Genomic DNA, 23,593 nt, shown 5'->3' on the forward strand with positions numbered 1-23,593 from the left:
AAGTTGGGTCTGCCGACACTCTTTGTCAACACAGTGAAAGCTAGCTCTAAATTTGGAAGTCAGGTGAAAAGAGATTTGGGGTGTCATATGTGACTAAAAGTATTCTCAAAACTGCCCAGTTCTGAGCTGACTTACATCTATCTTGAATAACAGTGTGGGCAAACCCCCAAACTTGAATCTGGAAATGCTTCTGTAACTTTTTCAGCTCGCAGTCATTCTTTCATTACAACCTTTGAAAGATTGTTTTCTGTATCCCCTTCTACTGTCCTGTGGTCTTGCGTAAGAGTCGGGTCACAACGGAAGTGGAGAATATAACTGATGAGTCAAATTTGATTTAAACTAATCAACTATTTTTTCTGGAAGTAACACGATGTTGTTTAGTATTGTTTGGGAATTTTTTTTTAGCTTAAATTCAAATCAACAGTAAGTAAGTGATAGCAACCTGTTTTGAAACTGACCTTGCTTGGAGGTACTGACAGAGTTTCAGAACTGACACATGTAGTAAATCTGTTGTTATATCTAGTTCAATTGTATTATTTATGTCACACAAAGGTTCAGAATGTAATTTTTCTTTATAAGCTAAAATTGGGACAAATGTATTTTCATTTGTATAGTAGCTATGAAATGGCCTTTGAAGAAGAAAGGCCTTTCTGGAAGTTAAATAAGAAATTGACTTTGTAGAACATTTGCATGCCTATTTAAAAAAATGGAAAAAATGGTTTCTTTTAGGACTCTCTCATTCCTGGGGATGAGTTTATGTCTTGCCTTGATGTTCATTTGCTCTTGGTACTATGCTTTGATTGCCATGCTAATCGCAGGATGTATATACAAATACATAGAATATAGAGGGTAAGACCATATATCTTATTTATTCTATATTTAATATCTTTAACAATCAGCAAAAAGCACTTTTCTGTAAAATAGATACAACTGAAGTAATAGAATTAAGAGTATTCCTTGAAACAAGGTAAGATCCCGTCTCTGTTAAGGGTTGTAAGTTTTCAGGTTCTAATTTCTCTGGAAGCTCTGTTCCAAACTTCTCGACAACTAGAACTAATCAAAATAAGAACCAATAAGGCTGGGAAATTTTCATTTGAGCAGAGATTATGGTGTAAAGTTTTGGTACTTCAGGAACATCACCTTTTAGTACCAAGCAGCAACTATTACAAAACTGTTACCTTCTTATTAACTTGTGCTAAAGCCCAAAAAACTCTATTCTTTTGTGTGGACTTTAGCACTTTTTAGAATGGATTGTTCAGTATGATTCAGAGCACCCACTGAAAATTATCTGTTTTCTGAAGGCTTAGATAGTCTTTAAATTGCAACATATTTTGCATTGTATGCATTTGACAAGGGACATGGGCAGAGCCACACCTGTAAGAAATGCTGTGCAAGTAGGAGACTTAAAAGGCATGCTGAGTTCATTAAAAAAAAAACCCTAAACAAAACAAAAAACCCAACCAAACAAGCAAAAAACCAACCAACCAAAAAACCCCCCAAAAAAACCCAACTGAAAAAAAATCCAACTAAACATAATCACCTCTAGTGTTTGGATGTGTTGATCAGTAATGTGTGTGCTTTCCCTTTCTAAGGAAAGATACCCAATGCTGAAAGATTCTAGTCAAGAAAAATAGTAAGATCTTGGAGCAGGAAATTGAAGCGAGGCCAGTTGTTTTGATGAGTGATTAAGCACAAGTCTTAAGTGGATCAGCTGGTATAAACTGCTCCACCTTGTGGGTTCATCTTTTAATATCTCCATTTCCAGGTGAGATGTTTTCCTGGATTGTAACAGCTCCATTTACTGGGTTAATTATAAGGAAATTAATTTGCCTATTTTAGCCAGGAAGTCAGATCAGATGATAACAGTTCTGCATGTGTGTATATGTAGGTATGCACATACATAAAATTATACGTACATCCAAATTTGTATACAGGCTCTACAAATGTTGCCACATAGCCAGCACATCTACCCTGCAGAAAGACATTCTTTTTTGCAGAAACTTAACTTCTGTTCTCCCTGCCTTTACAAATGCAGGGGCTGATTTGGCGGCGGGGAGAAACTCACCCTGAAATGTTCTAAAAACTGCTGTCTGGAGAAAACCTCCGTTTTTATTTTAATTTTTGGCTAAGTAAAAGAAACTTACATGATTGTGCTGTCTGTCAGGGTGCATTTTAATTGCCACGTTGTTCTTTAATAGCTTTTGAATTCAGTTTGGCTTATTTCATCTAATTTCAAAAGAAGGCTAGGCGTAACAAAGTTCAGTGAGAATTCATTAATGGAAATGAGAGGAAGGTAGAGCAAGGGAGATGGACCCCTTGCCATAGTAGAATCTCCACGAAGGGAAGTAATGTGTTAGCCTAACAGTTCTTTCTTATTTGGTTGGCCACCTGGCGCATAACATAGCTTTGTATTGGGAGAAAGAGGAGTGGAAAATGTAGGGAGATTTAAAGCAAGCAGGAGGCCGGATAAAGCTTTAGGCTCATCTGGGAGAGAAGCTGGGAAGGAAAGGAAGTGGAGAAAGCTGTAGTGGTGGTGTTGGGGGAAAGATATAACACTCTAATCCATACAAAGTCAAGTTTCACTTACTCATTCTGCTGCTTTAAAACAATTCCTTTTAAGTAACCCTCACTTATTCATTTTAGTGCTTAAAAGCAACTTAAGTAGCTCTCATGATTAAAAAAAGCTTTTGAAGTATCAATAAAATAGACCATAATAAATATTAATGAATACTTAATAAATAGTTCTCTTGAAGGGACCTGAGACTGCTTCATCTTGGCTAGTCTTCATTCTTGATTTAAATCTGCAAGATGAGTTTTTAATGCATTCATGCAAAAAAGAGTGTTTGGGTTTTTATGCCCACTATACCTCATATGAGAAAATGTACTTAATTTGTACAAAATAAATGGGACCCTGTTAATTGAATCTCTTCTGCACCCTGAAGAGCGGAAAAAGAATGGGGTGATGGAATCCGAGGACTGTCTCTGAATGCAGCTCGCTATGCTTTGCTTCGTGTTGAAGATGGTCCTCCTCACACCAAGAACTGGAGGTAAGTCCTACGCCTTCCAAGGTCACATAATTCTTGAAATATGTAAATCTATTGGGAATACTGCTGGTAAAGCTAATGGCCAAAGTGAAATTCACCATTAAAATAATGTTTTAACTTGGGCATGGCAATGATGTAATTGCAATAGTATTATTTTACCGCAATAGAATGCGACTTATGGTCAGCACGTAATCAACCTTGCTGGCAATATGGGCAAACTAACTCAAACTTAAATCCATGTGATGTTGACGTAGTTCCAATTCCATAAGTGGGGGTTTCTTTTTTGATTCTATATATGTTTCCTCTGAAATACACTCGATAAATATACAGAGGATCCATTATTTGTTTAAATTCATTTTTTGTGGCAATCTTTTTGATATAGCTTCATTTAATAATAACACTTTCTAAATTGCTTAGATATCATTAAAACAAAATCTCAGGTTTGCTGTCCATTTGTATGTAGCGGGGTTAGATGTCCATTACTGTTTTTGCAATATATTCGTTTTACTTGTTAAACTATAAATTTTCTCAAAACCAACACAAAAAAATTACTTAGCATTTAAAAAGAAAAGGATGTTGCACATTGTCACTTCTGATTAATGTAGTGCAAATCAGAAGAATTCTGAACAGTGAAACACACAAAAAAGAAATTGTTGCTAAATGTGATACTTTAATTATAATCACTGCTCTGTGATAGTATCCCTGGGTGCATGCACATGCAATGTTCTGTTGCTCTTCAGTGTAATGGCATTATTTTACCATTTGTTATGGAACTGATGCACATAAGCAGTTACCACGGAATACATGAGCCACTGTCTTTATCTGTGTCTGAATTTGGCATCTCAGAGGCACCAATGTAATGTAGTGTTGACTAAGAGCATTCCTGTTAAATGTCTGGCATTGCTTCAGTTCCAGATGAGCTATCCTTCTATTGTGTCGAAGTAATTGCTAGAACTGAACCTTCTTGTTACGTCTTAAATTGCGCTGGTTTTGAGGCTGGAAATACGCTCCAACTCCTTGGCATTCTTTTGAATTTGTAGTAATGACAGGAAAATTATAAAATCCTGGTTTGGGAAAAGTAAGCAGGTTGGATATTGATTAAAGGAAATGGAATGCATCCTCATCAAGCATGCAGTTGAAACTGAACTTGGGGGTGCTATCAGTACGGTTAAGTGTATGACTGTCCTTTTGGAAGGACCTATGCAGGGAGAGGAATGGGTCGACAAGAACATCATGAATATCCAGAAGGACAAGTGCAAAGTCCAGTACCTGGAACAGGCTTGTCCAGTGCAATGGTACTCTGCTCTGGGGAAAAGGACCTGTGGTTCCGAGTAGATAGTAAGCCAGCAGTGTGCCTTGGCAGTGACATGCTGTGCTGCGTCAACAGGAGCATAGCTAGTATACTGAGAAATAAATATATTGGGAAATAATATTCCTCTTTGCTCAGCACTCATTAGAGTACATCTAGAATATTTCATCCAGTTTTAGGCACACTAGTATAGGAAAGACATCACTAAGCTGGAGTGAGTTCAGCAGAGGACCACCGAGATGATGGTTGGGGTACAGGAGCATATCTCCTGTGGGGAGAGGCTGAGGGAGCTATGCTTATTCAGCTTGGAGGAGGCTTAAGGGGAGCCTAAAAGCTGATATAACTAACTAGTAAACATCCAGTACCTAAAAGAAGGTTACTGAGAAGATGGAGTCAAACTCCTTACAGCAGTGTATGGTAGGAGAATGAAAGAACATGATAAAATGGAGAAAGAAAAGAAATAAAAATTGAGATGACAATAACTAAGCACTGAAGAGCTGGATGGAGCTGTAAACAATCTGGTGTGCATTCAATGTTTAAACACTTCAAGCAGCAGGTTGCACTAGATGACCTTGGAAGGGTGATAATTCTGATTCAATAATTTTCTTGGTAAAACTATTCTTTAAGGTAGCTTTTCAGAATGACGGTATGGTGGCTCATGTAGGTATTCTGTACCTAAAGTGTTGTTGCTATTGCAAATTATGACTGCGTTACTTGATAGTTGAATATTTTCCATTGAATTAAGCACTTAATCTGCATTTTATTAACTGTTAATTTTAATTTTCCAATTCTTTCTTGCTTTTCTATATATATGTGTGTGCGTGTGTTTAACTTTTTTTTTTTGGCAGGCCTCAACTTTTGGTCTTGTTAAACTTGGATGGTGAGCAGTTGGTGAAACATCCTAGATTGCTTTCTTTCACCTCTCAGTTGAAGGCTGGTAAAGGACTGACTATCGTGGGCTCTGTGCTTCAGGGAATCTTCTTGGATAAATGTACAGAAACTCAGAAAGCTGAAGAGGTGTGTGAAAGACAGCTTACAAACACTTGTAACTTCCATTAGTATTTAAATGTTGAATCTGGATAACTCATATCTTGAATTAGAACAGAACTGTTGTAAAGTATTGAATAAACCATCAATTTTTTACTATCAGCACAATCAATGATTATATATAAAGAATAGGGTTGTGTGTGTAGTTTTTTGTTTTATAAAATTTCCCAATAGGATGAGACAATGCTGATACTTCTTAGATTTTTATTTTCTTTAATATTGAAAGCCCTGGGCTCACAATCAAATTACATTCTTGAAAAAGCCAAGTGATAGATTTTATTTTTAACAAATTACCTTATACAGAAAACAGATTTATTTAACAAAAAACTTAACATTTATCTAACAAATGCAGATGTGTTTGGCATAATTTCATCCTCTGGATGTATGCATGATATTATTTTCTACATTGTCCTAGAAATACATAGCAGAGCTAGGGTTAGGAGCAGTCTTTGCTGGAATCCTACTCTGTTGCTTAACTGTAAACAGCATCCTTCTTGAGATCCTTTATTTTCTTTCTCTTTTTTTTTCTTTCCTATCTATCCCATATCTCCAGCGAAGGTAGGATGAGGTAGGAAAAAAATAGTAAGTTGTCATGTAATTTAAGATGACCTCTAACTGTGGTTACAAATACAAGTGAATTTAATTTGAATGTTTCTCTTTTTTCCTGACAACTTGTCAGTATTTGACTGTGCTACCCAGTTGGAAATACATAGATATTTTTGTGGGAAGCCCTTGAAAATACCCGGACTTAATTTTAAATTTTCCCCTGAAGGAAAAAGGGAAGTTAACAGACTGAGCTTCTGAAGATCCATTGTTCATACAGCTTGGACTTTCAGTGCAAAGCACGTTTCCCTTTTTGTTCGGTCTTAAACAACTCGTGTACTTCTTTGTTTAATCCAGTATTGGGGTAACTTGGTATAGATGATTATTTTTGCTTACCTACACAAACTCTCCTAACTTTATAGAGTGGGGAAACATTTTTAGAAAATACCATGTTTCATGTATTTTATTAAATACTATTGAAAAATCTATTGCCTTTAGAAAACTACTATAACGTCTACTCCAAAAGTTGGCTTTGATTGCCATTATATCTTCAGTGTTGTTGAAAAGAGTATCTTGTCTGCTATTTTGATCCAAGTCATCTTCAAAGCTCTGTAAAAACGCCTGTGACTTACTCAGACCTGGTATCTCTAAAATAGATGAGCATTTATGATGTTGAAATGGGCTTAACAAAGCTAACTGCCCTTTTTCTCCCAGCTTTTTTTTTTCTCCCTCTTGGTATTCACACTTGTCCCTAGTGGTTTTTAAAATAACAAAGCGTGAAGCCAGATGGACTACCTGATATCATATGAAAAGGCTCCAAGAGAGCAATTAGCTTGAAAACATGGTGGAAAAAGTCTAGCAATGATATATTGTGAAAGTAATTATTAAGCTGTTGTTGTTATTAACACGTATGAGTAGAAAACAAGACCAAGAATACAATCAGGCCTTTGAAATAAAACAAAGAAAACCTTTAAACAGAAACTGTTAACCATGAGGATTTGAAATGTTACCTGTAGTTGGCTTAACTTGAAGTCAGCTACATTTTTGAGAGGTAGAACACGAATGAATTTAAGGGAGACCTAATCCCTGGGTTCTCTAGAAAGTCCAACCTGGTGTTAAGATCGAGGAAACTATTTGCTTTTAAAATGGAAATGAAGATGAATTGTAAAAGTTTGAGTGCCTGGAGGCCTCACTGGTTTTGGAAAATTTCAACTAGAAAATGTTTCTAGAAGATTTGTAGGAAATCAAGATTTCTCCTGTCTGTCTTTTAAAAAGAAGAAAGCATCTATTTAAACTGATATGCCCTCGCAGATATTGTTTGCACAGACGGACTTGTTAGCTTTGCTACCAAATTCTCTGAAGACTTTTTTTCTCTACTAACCAGAATTTCTGATGTGAAGCCACACTGAGCCAGTGCCAGGCATTCTATGATCAAATCTGTTCCTGATGGTTTTTAATAGGAATTTTGGTGCTTCCAAAATTCCAAATTTTGATGTGCTGGTTCTTCCTTCTGAAACCATGCTGATCTCCCACACAAGGCATTGATGATGATGGGATTTTTAAAGTCATGCCATGAAAAGATAGTAAATGCCAAAGCTGATGTTTCCTAGTCAACCTTGATACAATTTTGAATGCTACTTTTAAATTACTTGGTTATGTGTCTGTGTGTTTGTCAGTGTTTAAATGAAGGGGAGACGTCGAAATTAAAGGGGTGTGGGAGATTTAATCTAGTCAGTTCATCTTGTCATTATTCAACCAGTGATTCCAATTGTCTCCTGCACATCTATTTTTTCCGTGTTGGGAGTTGATAAATAAAGAATCAGCCTCTTAATGTCCAAGTTGTTTAAGGAGCTTTGACGGCCTCTTCTTCTAAAGTCCTTGGCATCACGTTTTTCCAAACCTTCCAATTCCAAAAGAAAAGACTTGTCATTCCAAACATACGGTGCTTTGTCAGTCAGCAGTTTTGACTTTACCTGAAGCAGCGTTACTTCATTTATTTTTGACAATGTGGTTTTATTCGTGTCTTTTTCATTCTTCTTTGGAAATAAAAGGCTGAATAATTAAAATAATGAAAAACCTCTGTGTGGTGTCTTCTGGGGAGGTGGGTGTTTTGGGTTTTAGTTGTCACAGAATCATGTTCCCTCTTTTGGAATTAGCAGTTTCTTGATGTTGATTGTACACTGTAGCTAATGTTTTGCTCTTATTTAGTGCTGTTACTCCTTATGGTGTTTTTTACCAGTGGTGATGACTGCATTTCCCCATGTGTAATCTTCCTTTTGCAGAATGTTAAGGCCTTAATGGGAGTAGAAAAGACTAAAGGATTTTGCCAGATTGTCGTGTCTCCTAATTTCAGAGATGGAATATCCTATTTGATTCAGTCAGCTGGTCTAGGAGGGATGAAGCACAACACAGTCCTGATGGCGTGGCCACAGTCATGGAAGCAGGCAGAAAATCGTTTCTCTTGGAAAAATTTTGTTGGTATGTGTTTATTGACTTTCTTCTTTGCGTTTGTAATACAACTATGTAACTAATGTATTTGCTGTGTGGAGAAAATGTGATGCTGAACATCCGGTGGACAACTGAGTATTTCCCCACAGCTGATTTCACGTGGTGTGGGTTTTCTCAGCCCTCAGCCTCTTCAACCATGGCTTCTCTTGTTCTTCTCCTAAGCAGGTGAGTCAGTAAACCCAGGATGCTCCTCTTTTGCCTCAGCAGAATCTGGGAAGATTTAAGCTTTTGAATTTAAAACAAAAACAAAAGCTGTGAATGAAAACTAGTTCTTGATCAAATGTCTTGCTTTCCCTTGCAGACACTGTACGAGAAACAACAGCAGCTCAGCAAGCACTCTTGGTGGCTAAAAACATTGACTTATTTCCAACAAATCAAGAACGTTTTACTGAAGGCAACATAGATGTGTGGTGGATTGTTCATGATGGTGGTATGCTGATGTTACTGCCTTTTCTCCTTCGACAGCACAAGGCAAGGACAACAGAAAATGGCTGGGATTGCATTTTCTAGCAATGAGTAGTTCTAAGGGTTTCTAATGAAATACTCTATCAAGGTGAAAGAGTAATGCGTGGTGACAGCAATCACTGTGTTATGAATTGTTATAATGTATCTTTTTGATAGGTTTGGAGAAAATGTAAAATGCGTATCTTCACTGTCGCTCAAATGGATGATAATAGCATTCAAATGAAGAAGGATCTTCAGATGTTCTTATATCATCTTAGACTGAATGCTGAAGTGGAAGTTGTTGAAATGGTATGTTACTGCATATTTTTTTAGGTGCAACTGAAACTAAACTTGGGAAAACGGATTTAGCATTTTTGACACTAAGATGTTAGCCCAAATATAAAAAGGGGAAGATTGCAGTCCCACCAAGAACAAGAAGTTTTTTTAAAGCAACAGTATCTTACCATGTCACAATGCTAGTGTATGTGATGGTGAGTTTAATGGTTTTGTCAAGTAGAGTTGAGCCATTTTGATGTGTTAATGCCTACTTTATTTATGAGGACTAGTCCATAGAGATAGTTCACTCAGGAAGGAAAAAGTTTGAATTTTTAGCAGGCAGTGAAATGGAAGACTGAATGTGCTTAATCTAATAATCCATGGCATCCAGCATGAGAGAGGATGAACATGTCTGTGTCTCCAACTGCTGTATGAATATCTCTCTAGAAAAAGGAATCCCTAGGCCCCCATGAGAGTATGTCGGTTGGTTTTGGCATTGCCAGCCTCTTTGGCACTGAACAGCAAGACAATACAGCTAGAGATTCACAAGTCAAATGGTGGCAAAATGAATTTTGTAACTTTTTTGCCTTTTTAAATACTGGTCGTAAACTGCTAAAGAGAAAGGACTAAAGCTGTATTCTGTCTAGACACGCTTTTTTTTGGCAACTAAGGAAAAAACTTTATTTCCAGCACTCAAAGGTGACGAGCATAATGTCCAAAGACCAAAAAAAAAAACCAAACACCACACCCAAAAAACCCCCAAGCCTTGCCCTTCCCCCACAAAACAGAAACAAAAACAAAACAAAAAAACCCAACAACACCTTTTAAACTCATTCTGAAGTGGGATGAAGAAGATGGGTCAACTGGTTCAAAACTTCTGCCACAACCAGTTCCTGGAATGAACAAAACCTATCAAAAAGATTTATCATGTTAATCAGCCATAAAGCAAATTCTAAGAATCGTTTAAGTTACTTATAAAAAAAATGGCTTATGAAAAATTTGGTTAGTATTTTGAACTAGGAAGTAAGATAAATCTTTTTTTTTTTTTTAATTTATTTTTGTTTTGTTTAGAGTTCTGAATATAAAAGACTAAAATGCTGTGGCATGTGCAGGTGAAAGAAGACAGTGCCATAAAAAAGGCTCAGCCTTGGCTGGATTTTGAGCAGAAGATAGTATAGGAAGCACAATTTATTCTTTTCTTATGTGGGTCGTATTTAACCCTGAGAATCTTCCAAAAGATAAGAGGCATGTTACGAGTCAGTGACAACACAGATGACTGCTATAGATTTTTACGTTGTATTTTAGCTTTGAGCTGATGTGAGAATATATGCCAAGTTTCTTCATAAATGCTTCTGTTTGTGCACATTTCTCACTGGTGAAAGGACAATGTATTATTTTGTGGGTCTAGACAGTTTTTAAGCGCACACGTGCTCAGGAAGCAGCAATGCAGACCCAGTTTAAATAAGCGCTTTCAACCCTTTGTCTTTTCTGCAGCCTAGTTGGAACAGAACAGTGGAAACTCTGTCCCAAGTACCTCAAATTTAGATAAAAATCACATTGATATTGGTATAGTAGGATAGCTCGATGTATGAGATTGCTGTTTGAAGATGAAGTTTTAAGAATGATGGATCAATTATATGCTTGGGATTACGCTGATGCCATAAATACATCCGGGACGGAATGAATGCAGGAATGAATGTGGTACACTGTCTAAACGTTGTTCTTCTGAGCAGTACTTTTCTTCTGATGTTTCTAATGCCAATCTCTTTTTGCAGTTTGAAAACGATATTTCTGCATTCACATATGAGAAGACACTTATGATGGAACAGCGATCTCAGATGCTAAAACAGATGCAGCTATCAAAGAACGAAAGGGAAAGATCGGCTTGGCAAGATGCTCTGTGAAAAATCTGAAAGTAGTATTTCTTCGTAGAAGTGGCTTCTAATTAGTTTCTAACTAGTCAAAAGCTTTTATGACTGCATTCTATGTTAGTTTCTCTACAGTGGGTTTCACTTGCAAGGTTAAAATAATCGAGGGGGGGTGGGAAATCCTCTTTTATTTGAACAGTTGTTTAGAGTTTTCCTGTTCTTGTTAAGATTAGTGCAAGTATTTACTAGCAAAACATTTGAGCATCAGTGTGGAATATACCCAGAGCATTTCCAAACTTGACATATATCAGTAGCTAAGGTTCATGATTATTCAGCTGGGCTGATTAGCTTTGTTTGTGACTTGGTCTTGTTCAGTTCACACGGACGATTTTTTAGTTTCTGCATTATTTTAAATGTTTTATGCATCAACTACTTGTTGTTTCTGGAGCCAAAATTAGGCTGACTAACCTATAATCCTATAATATCCAGATGGGAATGCTACGTTTACTGCTCCCCTACCCTTACTAGTCCCTGGTGGTATTTTGCACGTTGTAGTGACAAGCTTCATGCAGCTGTATTTTTGTGAATATTTGTACCTTTTAAATCTTTTTTTTTTCTTTTGGCTTGTCCTTCTACCCCCTCATTTCTGTTAACTATCCCATTATTATCAACACTTTCTAGTGATGTAAAAGGTATTAAATGCTTTGGCTTTGCTGTCACTTACGGTGATTTCCCTCCCATGCCAAATCAGAGATCTCTACTGTGTCTAACTGCTCATTTGTAAAAAAACTAGAATTTTTTTTTCTTGTGGCTTTTTTGTCTACTGATAATTGTAACTCATTTTATACCTAAGCCTTTTTGGTGTTAATCCTACAAGTCCGTGCAGTTGTGTTTGTTGGTTTTTTTTTTTTTTAGTCTCTCCTTATTTTTTTTTTTTTTTCCATTTCGCAGGATTTTTTTAAGGTTCCTAAAGGTGCCTTGTATTGCTACAACAATGTGCTGCTGTAAATCCTCTTTCTTCTTATCTGCATCATGGTAGTTTTCTTTTGATCTGAGCCTGCCTAACATCTTTTCAGTAAAAAACAAGCTCTCCTGTACTCCTTACTCAGTGTTTTTAAATTTTTCTCATCTCTTTATTGAACACTAGTATTTTTCCAGTGGAGTTTGAGTGATTAATCAATCTACAGTGGGCTTTTAAGAATTTAACTTCCTCATGAATGCTTTCCAAATAGCCCAAGGGCATAAGGCTCTGTAGTCTATGCATATAAATTGTAGTGGAGACAAAAGAATTTCTCCTCAGCTCTGTGAGTTGGTTGGAATCTGCACTACTTCAGTGCGTTGTTTGCTTGGAAGTTTTCATTTCTTTCTTCTCCCTCCTCGCTCATGTTTGTTTGGTGTTTTTTTTATTACTCACTTTTATCTGAATGCAACCATCACCATTATAGTTTCAGTTTGTTCCTTCATATCAGGCAGGGTAAAATCTGAGATGTTCAAAATACCATGGAATTGATTTCATGGTCTGAAGTAAAATCCTTGATAATTCCAAGAACATCTAGTACTTATTTCCTGCCTTGTCCAAAAATAAAAGCCATATCCATCTGTTTTTTCTGATTAGCGTACCTTAATCTACCTTGTTCTTTTGTATTTTCATCAGAAAATGTTTTTTAGTTTTGCCTTCACTTCCTCTGGAGTTGCAAGTTGAGTATATGCACTCAGCGTGCCAGGCCCTCCCTTAATCTGATTGTCTTGTCTTAAATGAGCTGAGCCATCCCCTCCAGTTTTATGATGACCTCCAAAACATTTCTCTCATTGGTATCACTAGTTCAAGTTAGTATTGCTTTTGTTTTCATTATCTGTCTCCAGACATTCAAATATAACCCTGATATTCCAGCTTTGAATGATGCTTGTAGTATTGAATGGTGCTCGTAGTATTGTTACCACCAAGATTAGTATTTTAATCTCATTTTTGTGCTTCAAATGAGGTTCAGACCTTCATGAGGAGGAGAATTTGTTTTTGTACAGCATTCTTTTGCTGTTTCCCTCGTAGGCGTGCTCTTATCCCGAAGGAATCACCCTCCCTGTGCCCTCTTCTGTCACTTTTTTAAATGGAACTTTATTTGATCTTGCCCCAGGTTTTCTTGTGGAACTGGGGCATGGGGACTCATCGGATTTTTGTTTCCTTTTTTGAGAAACTTGGTTGATTTGCTTCTATTCAAGTGTAAATACAACATATGCCAGCAAAGAGTAAGATTTGCAGACTTAGGTGCAACTGCGAAACATTTATTTATTTGACTTTGACAATAGCGCTGCAAAGATGAAAGAAAATGTAGAGCCTCGTTCACTTCTTTGCTGCCCTTCCTAGTAGTTGTTGACTTCCTTCTCTAGTTAGTCCTGACTAATGACTGTTGGACCAGGCAGTGATATTGTTGGAACTGTGAGGAGGCAGTCATCCATCCCACCATTACTTTGTGTTGGGTTGCGCAGTGCAAGTGCTGTTGTGCAGATTGCTGCTGCTAGGTAAGATTGGCAGAAATGTGGGTGCATGTAGGTGAGGAGCACAACAATAGTTTGTGAATCACTGTGAAATAAAGCAGTGTTTAGAGTCCGAAAGCAGCTTTCTCAGCTGGTTAATTTTTTTTTTCATACTTTTGATTGTAACTGAATAAAATCAATTCATCTGAATCATCACATATATGAAGGGATGTGACCCTTGCAAACAAGTGACTATTTGAGGTTCCCATGTACACTAAAGGATTCAATCCGCTTCCTGTTTTCACAAATCTCTGTAAAGAGACTTCATAACTAACTGCTAAACATTTCAAAAAGAGCCCCATAGTATATATAAACAAATGGCATGTTTGTTAAAACAAACCAAGTTTATAACAAGCTACAATACGAAATCTCATCTATTTAAATGAAGACAATTTTTGTTGAATAATATGATCATTCGCTTTTTTCTATAGACTGTTTTTTTTTGTCATTGGTAACCTTTTTGTCCCAGATTCAGAGCATCACTGATGAGTCTCGAGGCTCAATCAGAAGAAAAAGCTACTCCAGTCCACAGTCCATTGGCCAAGATGCGCAGGCACTGCTGACTAGTGATTATCGAGAGGAGGAGGTAGTTGGACATAGTACTGGCTAGATATATTTTTCCATTGCAACACTTGAAGTGCCACTATTGCAAACTGAACTACAAATGAACAACTTGATTATTCATTGATATAGAACAGTTCTTCATAAATTTTAATTTTACTGTTTTTCTAAATTCATTCTTATCCTATATTTTTTCTCTAGATGATGCTTCTGTGACATGAACTACATCCTATTTTTCTCACGCTTCTTTTCCATAAAAGAAACACTTATGATTCTGAGAGTGCCTGTTTTTCTTAAGAGTCAGAAGCAAAGATATTTCTGTTTTCTATCTCTTAAGAAGTCTTAAATAGTGGGTGTTTCATTAATAAGCATATTTCATGCTTTCACAAAGCATTGCCTTCCTTTATAGTTCCTATGTTGAAGTACTGAAGTTTCTCAGAGACCATATAGATATACTCGGGCTTTTAAGGAGATTTCTATACTGATTGACAAGCCATTATTAACCCATAAATGTCATTACTACTTTCTGCATGGTGAGTTTAAAAGGAAATGTACTAATGTAATCAATGGTTCTAGTGTGCACTTGAAGTGTTGCTCATATCTAAAGATGTGTAGCCTAGTTTGTAGAAATGCTTGTATACCTTTGTTTGCCTTTCTTCATGAAGTATGAGAAGAATGTGTTGTATTCCATGTCATTAATTTGGTATCAAAATAGCACTAACAAAAATGTGCTTTTGTTGTCTTTGCATTTTTATAAACATGTGCTGTAGGTCAGAATTTCTCTTTGCCTCGCTGTCTTTCTAAAAATGGCAAAATTTCTTCCATTGAAGCATAGTTGTACTGAACTCATCCTACAGTCATTAGTTTGAAACTTTAGTTCATTAGATACTGCTGTATGGCACATATAGTATCTGCATGTATTTGTTAGCTTTTTCTGTTCTCATGATAGAACTGTATTCACAGTAACTTCTGATTCGTAGTCTTGACTTGTGATTTAATCTTCTGGGGAGATATGAAGACCGTCAAACAAGTAGATATTTATGTGAACCTCAGAATTGAACTCTAGGATTTGGGAATCCTCAAGGATAGGGACTAGGGAAATAATTTAGGAAAAATACAGAAGCTCTTAGGCATTTAAAAACAGCTGCAATTACAGTTTGAACAATTAGGGGAATCACTGTTCAGAGATGGAAGATAGTTTTCTCATCTGCTTTGATTTTATTCATGCTTTTGATTGCGACCTGAATTAAATTGATTCTTCTGAATCATCACATATGTGGAGGGACGTGACCGTCACTAACGTGAATAATTGAGGCTCCCAAATGGAGCAGGGGCTTCAACTCATGATTTTTAACAAGCCTCTGAACAGACTTCTAACTGCTGAAGGCCTTTAAAAAACAAACAAAACCAAAGCAAAATAAAGAAACCCCCAAAACCTCCACACACCAAAAAAAAAACCCCCACCCCCCCAAAAAACAGAACACCCAAAACCACAAAAACAATCCTCCCCCCATACCAATTCACTTACGATTTTAAGAGTCTAAGGTTCTGTACTTGTGTGGCTTTTGATGGAAATACAGAAGCCTATGGAAAAAATATTGTGAGGGTAAGTAATAAATAACGTGTGTTAAATATTTCTTCCTTCTTTCCTCAAGAGGAGCAAGGGGAATGGGAAATGGAGAATACAGAAGTGTGTATGCATGTGGGAACAACAATATTGTGTTCTTGAAGTTGTGATTTGAGTTTCTGCTGTTATAAGGGAAGAGAAGGCCCCTTCGTGGTTAGATTGATTGGCTTTTGTTATGTAATATGCACTTGCATGCATAAGTAATCTAACGGAACATAGCTAGCCTTCAAATCAGCCAGTCCAATGATGTGTTACTGGGACCATGAGTCATGCTGGTAGTTCAGCTAAAGGCATGTGAAATGGACAGTGTTTGCGACAGTATCTGAGAAAATAACAATGTATCTGTCTGGTATTTGTTCACAAAGTAAGGTGCATTTTTCTGTATCTTCTTTTGTTCCACTGCTGTGAACCTTCTTTTCAAAATTTTAATAATGTGTAATCTAAAAATGCTCTTTTTGGCTGAATCTTGGGATGATTGTTTTGTGGCCAGGCTCAGCTGATCCATGACAGAAACACTGCCTCGCACTCAGCTCCAGCGGTCAAAGCAAGTGTGGCTGCTGCTGTGCCAGAAAAAGTGCAAATGACCTGGACTAAAGAAAAGTTCGTAGCTGAAAAGCATAAAAACAAAGATTTGAATGTGTCTGGCTTTAAAGATATTTTCAACATGAAGCCGTAAGTATACATGTGCTGTTTGGAGTTTTGTATTTGTGTGTATTTTAGCACATGGTTTTTGGTGGTGGTGGTTGGTGTGGGGTTTGTTTCTTAAGAGATTGTGGTTTATTTAAAGTTAAGCACAAACATGATCTTTCATGCACTTCACTTAAATGCCATCCTTAGGAAACTAGCATGGACTTGGGTGGAACAACAATGACTATAAAGAATCATTCACAAGAATGTTGTGAATGAAGCCTAAATATGACAGACTTCAAGCTGTCACCTCAACTTCTGTACCAGAAAGCATATATGTTTAAATGCTTAATGATAACTTTTGTTTTTCTCTCTTCCTGTGGGTAACAAATTACTGTATATCACTTCCCAATCTCATTTAATGTGTTTCATTGGGGTGGAGGGAGTACCAAAGAAGCAGATAGATTCTTTCAAGACATTTAGCTTATGTTTTGGTTTTTGTGTGGAGTTGTTGTGGGTTTGGTTTTTTTAAACAGACATTCAGCCCTCATCCTGTAAATTAAAGCCATATAAAATTTGTGCTTCTATGTATGTCTTGTTATATTAAGTATTTCCTGTTGAAATATTCCTTAATATCTTTTTCTTAAATAGAAGTCACTTAATATATAAGAGCTACTGCCTGTGTCAAGCCTGATGTAGTAGACACAAAACTAATGACAGAAAGATATCAGCTTGTTTGCTTCTTCATGTTGCAATTCAAGCACACACGTGCATTTTTTAAGATCTGGAAGAATGCAGTTATGAGCATGGCCTGGACTATTTTCTGCACACGCCCAAAGCAAATCTGTGGATGTCAAGAGAAATTTTAATATCTAAAGAAAACATGTCTTAAATCTAGGACTTGTAGACAGTAGAGTTAGAAGGTACATATAGAATCAGCACCTTAAAATCCTAGATTGTTTTGTGGATTTGCTCTCAGCTCTTCAGAAACAATTTGCCTTCTGCAAATTCCAAACATCATCTTGCTCACCCTCTAAAGCACTGTTTTTGTTCTGGGTGGCATTGGACTCTAATTCTTAGGGTGTTTTTTTGTTAATATCTTAGAAATATTTCCTATTACTTCTTTAGAATTGTGCAAGATGCAGACTTCAGACATTATTATTTTAAAACTACTGTATGTGGTTGGGGGTGGAAATTACAGTTCAAACTTGGTGTGCCTGTACAATATATTAATAATGTTGAATTAGAAGTGTACCTGATGGCATATATTTTTTTTTTCTGTGCATTTGCTTCCCTTCCATGTAGAGAATGGGGAAATCTGTAAGTCTAAATTTTGTTTCACTTAAGCAACGTAGGCTGTGTTCCCTGGTTCTTGTGGTCTTGTACATTGTGTGTGTGTTTCCTAAATCATGATTTGCAATGTGTGTATTCTTTTGTACTTGTTTTATAAACTGTGATTTAGCATTTATCACTAAAAAATATTCTTTATTGTGACTTGTTAATGTTTTCTTCTAAATATTATCAACTTATCAAGGTAAGTCACAGAACGTATATTTTGGTTTCTGTAAGAATGTAAAACTTGACAGTACTTCTCTGCACCGGGGTAATATTTAGCTTTCTAATTAATTACATTAAAAAGTGAGTATATTTTTGTTCTGGAAAAATAGCCTCCATTGTGCTATAACTACTTGGACAATACGGATGAATTTGTTCACAAAGGGAACTTAAACGTTTCATCAAATGTCAGTTCTTGCCTCCCTTCTACCAACCCATTCATGTGTAGAAATAACACAAGTTCAGATATACTTTGGCTATGACAGCATACAAAAATGGGACACTAAATCTCTATTTGTTCTTGAGTGGAACTGACTTGTGACTGCTCTGCTTTTTTCCAGAGCCCAGTGTTTTCTTCATCTTGGCTGTTTAACAAATTGAGCTTCTTACGAAAACTCAGAAAGCTTACTTTGTGTGTTATGTATAATTTCAGTTCTACCAGTGCTTGATGGCTAAATGAAGTTAGTCAGCCTCAGTTCACATTGTACACAATTCACCTTTAGTCAATTTGAGCTGTTATTTCAGTGCTGAATTCTTGCCCAGTCCATCACAAGTTTACATCCTCCATATTTCCCCTGCTTTTTATCTTTAGTTTAACAATGTTTCTACTCCAATATTTGTACACCTCATCAGTTACACGCTCTTGCCTCTCTTCTTCATAGTTGTTCTTTGGTCTTCTCAAGCTTCTCTGCTTCTGAAAAACTGAGCTTCAAATATTCTTTTGTTCCATATATGGTTTTTGTACAGTTGGTTCTTAGGTCAAATGGCCGCTGTGACAGAAAACCTCCCAGGAGGGACTGATAAACTCAGTTTTGGAAATGTCATTGTCTTGGGGGAAAATGGGGGGGGGGGAGGGGCAGGGAACTCAAATTGAAATTGATGGGCCTGGTCTCCACTGACCATTAAACTTCAGGCCAAATGTCTTTTTCTTTCTAATTGCCCCTGCAAAATCAAGGATGAAAATACAACATGAGACATGCTACTTCTAATAGTATCCTGTTAACGGCTTTTCCTTTCATAGTAAAAAAAAAAGGGGACTTAGTAGAACACATGTATGTATGCTCCCAGCATTCTCCATCTTTCTTGGTCCCCTGTGTTTGAATGATCCTGTATCTGGCTGCTGTTCTCAACTCTACACTTGTCTATATAATCTGAGGGTAGCCTCTTGTTGCTAGAAGATTCTAGGATCAAGTGTTAGTGTAGTCCCCTGAAGTGACCTCTGGTAGTAGAACAAAGTTGTGCGTTTCCTTTTGTAAACTTTTGCCTCCTAAATGTTCTTCTTGTGGGAGAAGAGATGTCATTAATTTCTGTTTACTTGAGCTGAAACAGTGCTGGGGTTTGTGCTGTAATTTTGATTATTGTTACTGGAATTCAAAAGATGCCAGACTTGATCAGGCACTTCAGAGTATATCTTATGTCCTGTTGCTACTAACTTGCCAGTCATCTCTCTGCCATAGAGCAGTATGTGAGCCCAGCTGAGCAGGGGACAGTTGTGCTTTTTCTGTGAGACCACTAGTTACAGTGCTAAGAAAATTGCGTAGGATGGAGTGATATAAGTGTCTTATATCAGCATACCAGTATCTCAGTTCTTGAGATGTGCTGTCACTCTTACCCTTTGAAGTGACTCATTTCACTTGTAAAGAATCTACTTTTGGGCAGCGGATCTTTTGGATAAATGGGCTTAGGTAGAGTCTGGATATTTCTGTTGCCCTGTAGCGTATGATTCATTTCTAGTCTTGGCTAGTTTTACACAGATGGCAGTTTCTCAGGAACTATAAGGAAACTGTTCTTTTGTTTTGCAACTAACAAGGGTAGATCCTAAAGTAAGGAAACTTCTGAAGTCCTAGCAGTTTCATCCTCTTGCCCACAAATTTACAATAATTATATTTGTGGACACAACAAGCAAAGCATTAGTTAATATTGATAATGTAAGGGGAGAGGTTCAATTTCGGTTCATTGCTTACTGTGTTACTCTTATGACATAAGAAACTAATAATTTTTTCATAAAATCTATGCTGTTTCTGAATTTTCACCAGGCTTATAGTAATCTTGTAATGTTTCCAAAGGAGCATGAGTGAAATCTTGTACTATACAACATAAATACTGTAATCTTTCCATTGCATTCCTGTAATTCCTTTTTTTGGAATTTCTTGTACAAATCTAGTTACTTTTTTATATAATTTATATAATTCAATAAACTGGATTCTCGGTGGTTTTGACTAAACTTAATTTATATTGAAATTAAGTTTTTGCTTCATCTTTGTAAAAGAACTGATAGTTGGAAGACTTGTGCATTTTGGCAATCTGCTTAGAATTGCTTGAATTTGAGTTAAATGTTCTTTTCAAAGGAGAAAAACATGGTTTAAACCTAGGTATTGCATTTTTCTCAAATTTATTTTCAATGTGTACCAGTACTGCTGTCCATGAAAATAGTTTATCCTACATGCATAAGGATTAAATTTATATATTCAAATACATAACATATAAATCAAATACATAAGTATTGTGAAAATACTTAAAAATGTTTGTTTGCATGCTAGGAATCAGTCAAACGTGAGAAGAATGCACACCGCTGTGAAGCTCAATGGAGTAGTGCTTAATAAATCACAACATGCTCAGCTAGTTCTTCTGAATATGCCTGGACCTCCTAAAAACAGAAAAGGGGATGAAAACTGTATCCTCTACTATATCGCTTCCCTATTTCTTGAAATCAGGAGTGTGGTTTTTGTGATTGTGTCATGGTCTATTTGTTGGGATAACCATTAGTAACCATGGTAAGCATAAGCTTGCCTTTAAGAAAACAACTTTTGATTCCACAGACGGAGTTTTAAGAAGTGTTGGTAGTGGTGGGGTTTTTTTAATTGAATGGATGTAAAGCGTTCCCCAATTTTGAACTTATTTTTAAAATCTCTATTTTTATCTTTTCTGTAGGTGAGTAGGGCAGAACTAGAAATTTCCCCCAAATTAAGCCTTGCTTCCACTTGAGCAAGCAGGTGGATTACATAATGGGACAGTAAAGGGTAACACAGGAAAACTCCTTGATGAAATTGTTGAACTTGATTTTTGCATTATATATCAGACTTTTTGAGAGATTAGTGGCTATTTTGTTTCTTTTCTGAATAAATTCCTTGACTTAATGATATTTCAGACATGGAGTTTTTGGAAGTTCTGACAGAAGGTCTGGATAGAGTTCTTCTGGTCCGAGGCAGTGGACGTGAAGTGATCACCATTTATTCTTAACCTGTTTGCACGTTTTGTTCAAATCCCGCCTCACCCCCACAAAAAAAAAGATGAAACAAAGTTATTTGACATAATTTGAGCAGCTTCATTAAGAGTTCTAGTCCATTGAAAATTACCTGCAATCTGATGATGTGTTCTGGTTTTTCTATTAAAAAGTTGTATCTAAATTATATTTTAAGAAGATAGATTTATGTAGAAAATATTTCTGTAGTGAATTAATAAATGGTGGATGGGTTAGGATATTTATATGTAGCATATTCTGACACCTTGTTAAACTGTGGCAAAACACAAGAAAAGAGATGGTAATGCAATGGTATCTTTAAACATATAGAAATGTAAGCAACTTTTGATGATCTTAATCTTCGTTACGCATCTAAATAAAAGGGAAAGGTTTTAGGAGAGGTTGGCTTCTTCCCTTACCAAAATGCGGCTATGTTGCTTCTGTTGGGATTAGTCCTGCTTCAGGAAACTTCATTCAGAAACATATACAACCACTCAAATTTGTATATTATGTGCATAAAGTGTTTCTCCGAAGTTCATGATTTGCCACACTTGTTTTAAATAACATTTCTCTATTTAAAATACTTAGCCAGGTAGCTGAAGCCTCCAGGTGACAGTAATAATAAATTGTCAAGTTGTGTGGGTTTTCTTATGAGCTACTACCAGTTATAGATTATTGCACAATTATACCAGTGAAACCTAAGAGCATCCAACTCGTAGGAAGGCTTTGATGCAGAAAGTCCACCTTATTGCAAATATAGTTGTAACAATTGATAAACCACAGCAAGTTGGTTAATGAAGTGCAGTCTCTTGTTTTCAAATATGTATATTTTGAAAATGTATGTATGTGCTGCTGTTTAAAATAAAATCAGCTTTTCTGAACTGAACGAGCTCTTAAGTGTGTTTCATTTGAACTTGTTGAACAATTTAGTTTAGGTGCTCAATGGAAACTTTTTGCTTCTGTCAGAATTCTGCCCCTTTTCAGACACTTTGTTTAGTTTTGTAAATGTTGTTTAAGGCCTAAAGTGTTTGTTGGGTATCAGAAGATTGTTCTACTCTAAAAAGAATGGGTTTATTTAAACATATATAAACTATTCTTTTATAGTACAGTCAACATCTCTGTTGCTCAGATAGGGACAGCAGTGATGCAGGGCTCAAATACCTGACTAGGCTCAAGGCCGGTGCTTTTCTCATACCTCTGTTTTGTTTATAAACAAATTTATAAACAGCAAAATCTGAAACCAACCATTACCAATCCATGTAGTTTGATGCACAGCAACAGAGGGAACACAAAGATAATCAGATGACCCAGTGAACTTCAGATGCCTCACAAACACTGCTGGGACTGTTGTGGTTTAACCCTAGCCAGCAACTAGCCACTTGCTCACTCCCCCCCACCGATGGGATGGGGGAGAGAATCGGGAGGGTACAAGTAGGAGAACTCACGGGTTAAGATAAAAACAGTTTAATAATTGAAATACAACAAAGCAGAACAGTAATAATAATAATGGTGACAACAACGCTAACAATATACAAAGCAGGCAATGCAAAATGTAACTGCTTACTACCCACAGACCAATGCCCCTGCATGTTGCAAGTGCCAGAGCCCCCCCTTCCTGGACCATGCCTCCTAATTATATACAGAGCATGATGTCACATGGTATGGAATACCCCATTGGCTAGCTGGATCAGCTGCTATGCTTCCCTCCCCTCCAGCTTCCCATGCACCTGGCAGAGCATGGGAAGCCAAAAAGTCCATGGTAAAGTGCTGCTTGGCAACAAACAAATGTTCCTCTCATACCAAACCCAAAACACAGCACACACCCAGCTACTGGGAAGAAAGTTAACTCTGTCCCAGCCGGAATCAGGACAATATCCACCCCTTATTCTATACCATCTACATCATGCCCAGGTCTCACATTTTCCAATACATTCCAATTAGTCATCACCACTTTTCCTGCCTTTTGATATATACACACAGGTAGCATTCCCTTAGTCTATGGGCCATCCCTCTAAAATGTCCATTGAGTTCATTTAGTCCATGACTTTGGGCTCCATCAGTCATAACAGTCTTTCAGGGCAAGAAAGATGGTGTGTTGTGTTGGATTATTGCATCCTGAAGCCAGTTCTGGTTCCATTATCCCTGTGTTCGTCCAGTGCTATCATCGTTGCACTTTGCTTGGTTTCATCAAAGGTGGGCTAAGTCAAGCATGAAAGAGCAGCTGTTGTTCTTTTAGACAAACTGCATTTAGACTGATGTCCTCAGAACAGGGAGAAAGCATTTCTTTAGTTTAAAACTGGATGCGTTTGGACTCTATACTTGCATGGTACTAAAGAAGCAAACTAAGGTACCAAACAAAAGGAAAGCAGAGCTTCACCATGTGTAACTGTTACTTGGGAAAACAAACACCAT

At 36.8% G+C, this 23,593-nt stretch overlaps 1 protein-coding gene across 1 annotated transcript; it reads left to right on the forward strand.

Annotated features, from left to right (window-relative positions):
- Positions 1-729: 729 nt before the first annotated feature.
- On the forward strand, positions 730-21,180 carry LOC104083826 (solute carrier family 12 member 7-like; the record flags this gene model as incomplete). The annotated part of the gene is made up of 12 exons (XM_009587469.1): positions 730-849; positions 2,943-3,047; positions 5,202-5,370; positions 8,226-8,421; positions 8,753-8,922; positions 9,073-9,204; positions 10,947-11,054; positions 14,041-14,157; positions 16,250-16,431; positions 17,692-17,706; positions 20,481-20,614; positions 21,089-21,180. Coding segments are annotated over 12 exons (1,540 nt in total), but the record flags the coding sequence as incomplete, so codon positions are not given.
- Between the last annotated feature and the right edge of the window lie 2,413 nt (positions 21,181-23,593).

The sequence above is a fragment of the Fulmarus glacialis genome, unplaced genomic scaffold, assembly GCF_000690835.1.
Source record: "Fulmarus glacialis isolate BGI_N327 unplaced genomic scaffold, ASM69083v1 scaffold30660, whole genome shotgun sequence".
Classification (NCBI taxonomy): Eukaryota; Metazoa; Chordata; class Aves; order Procellariiformes; family Procellariidae; genus Fulmarus; species Fulmarus glacialis.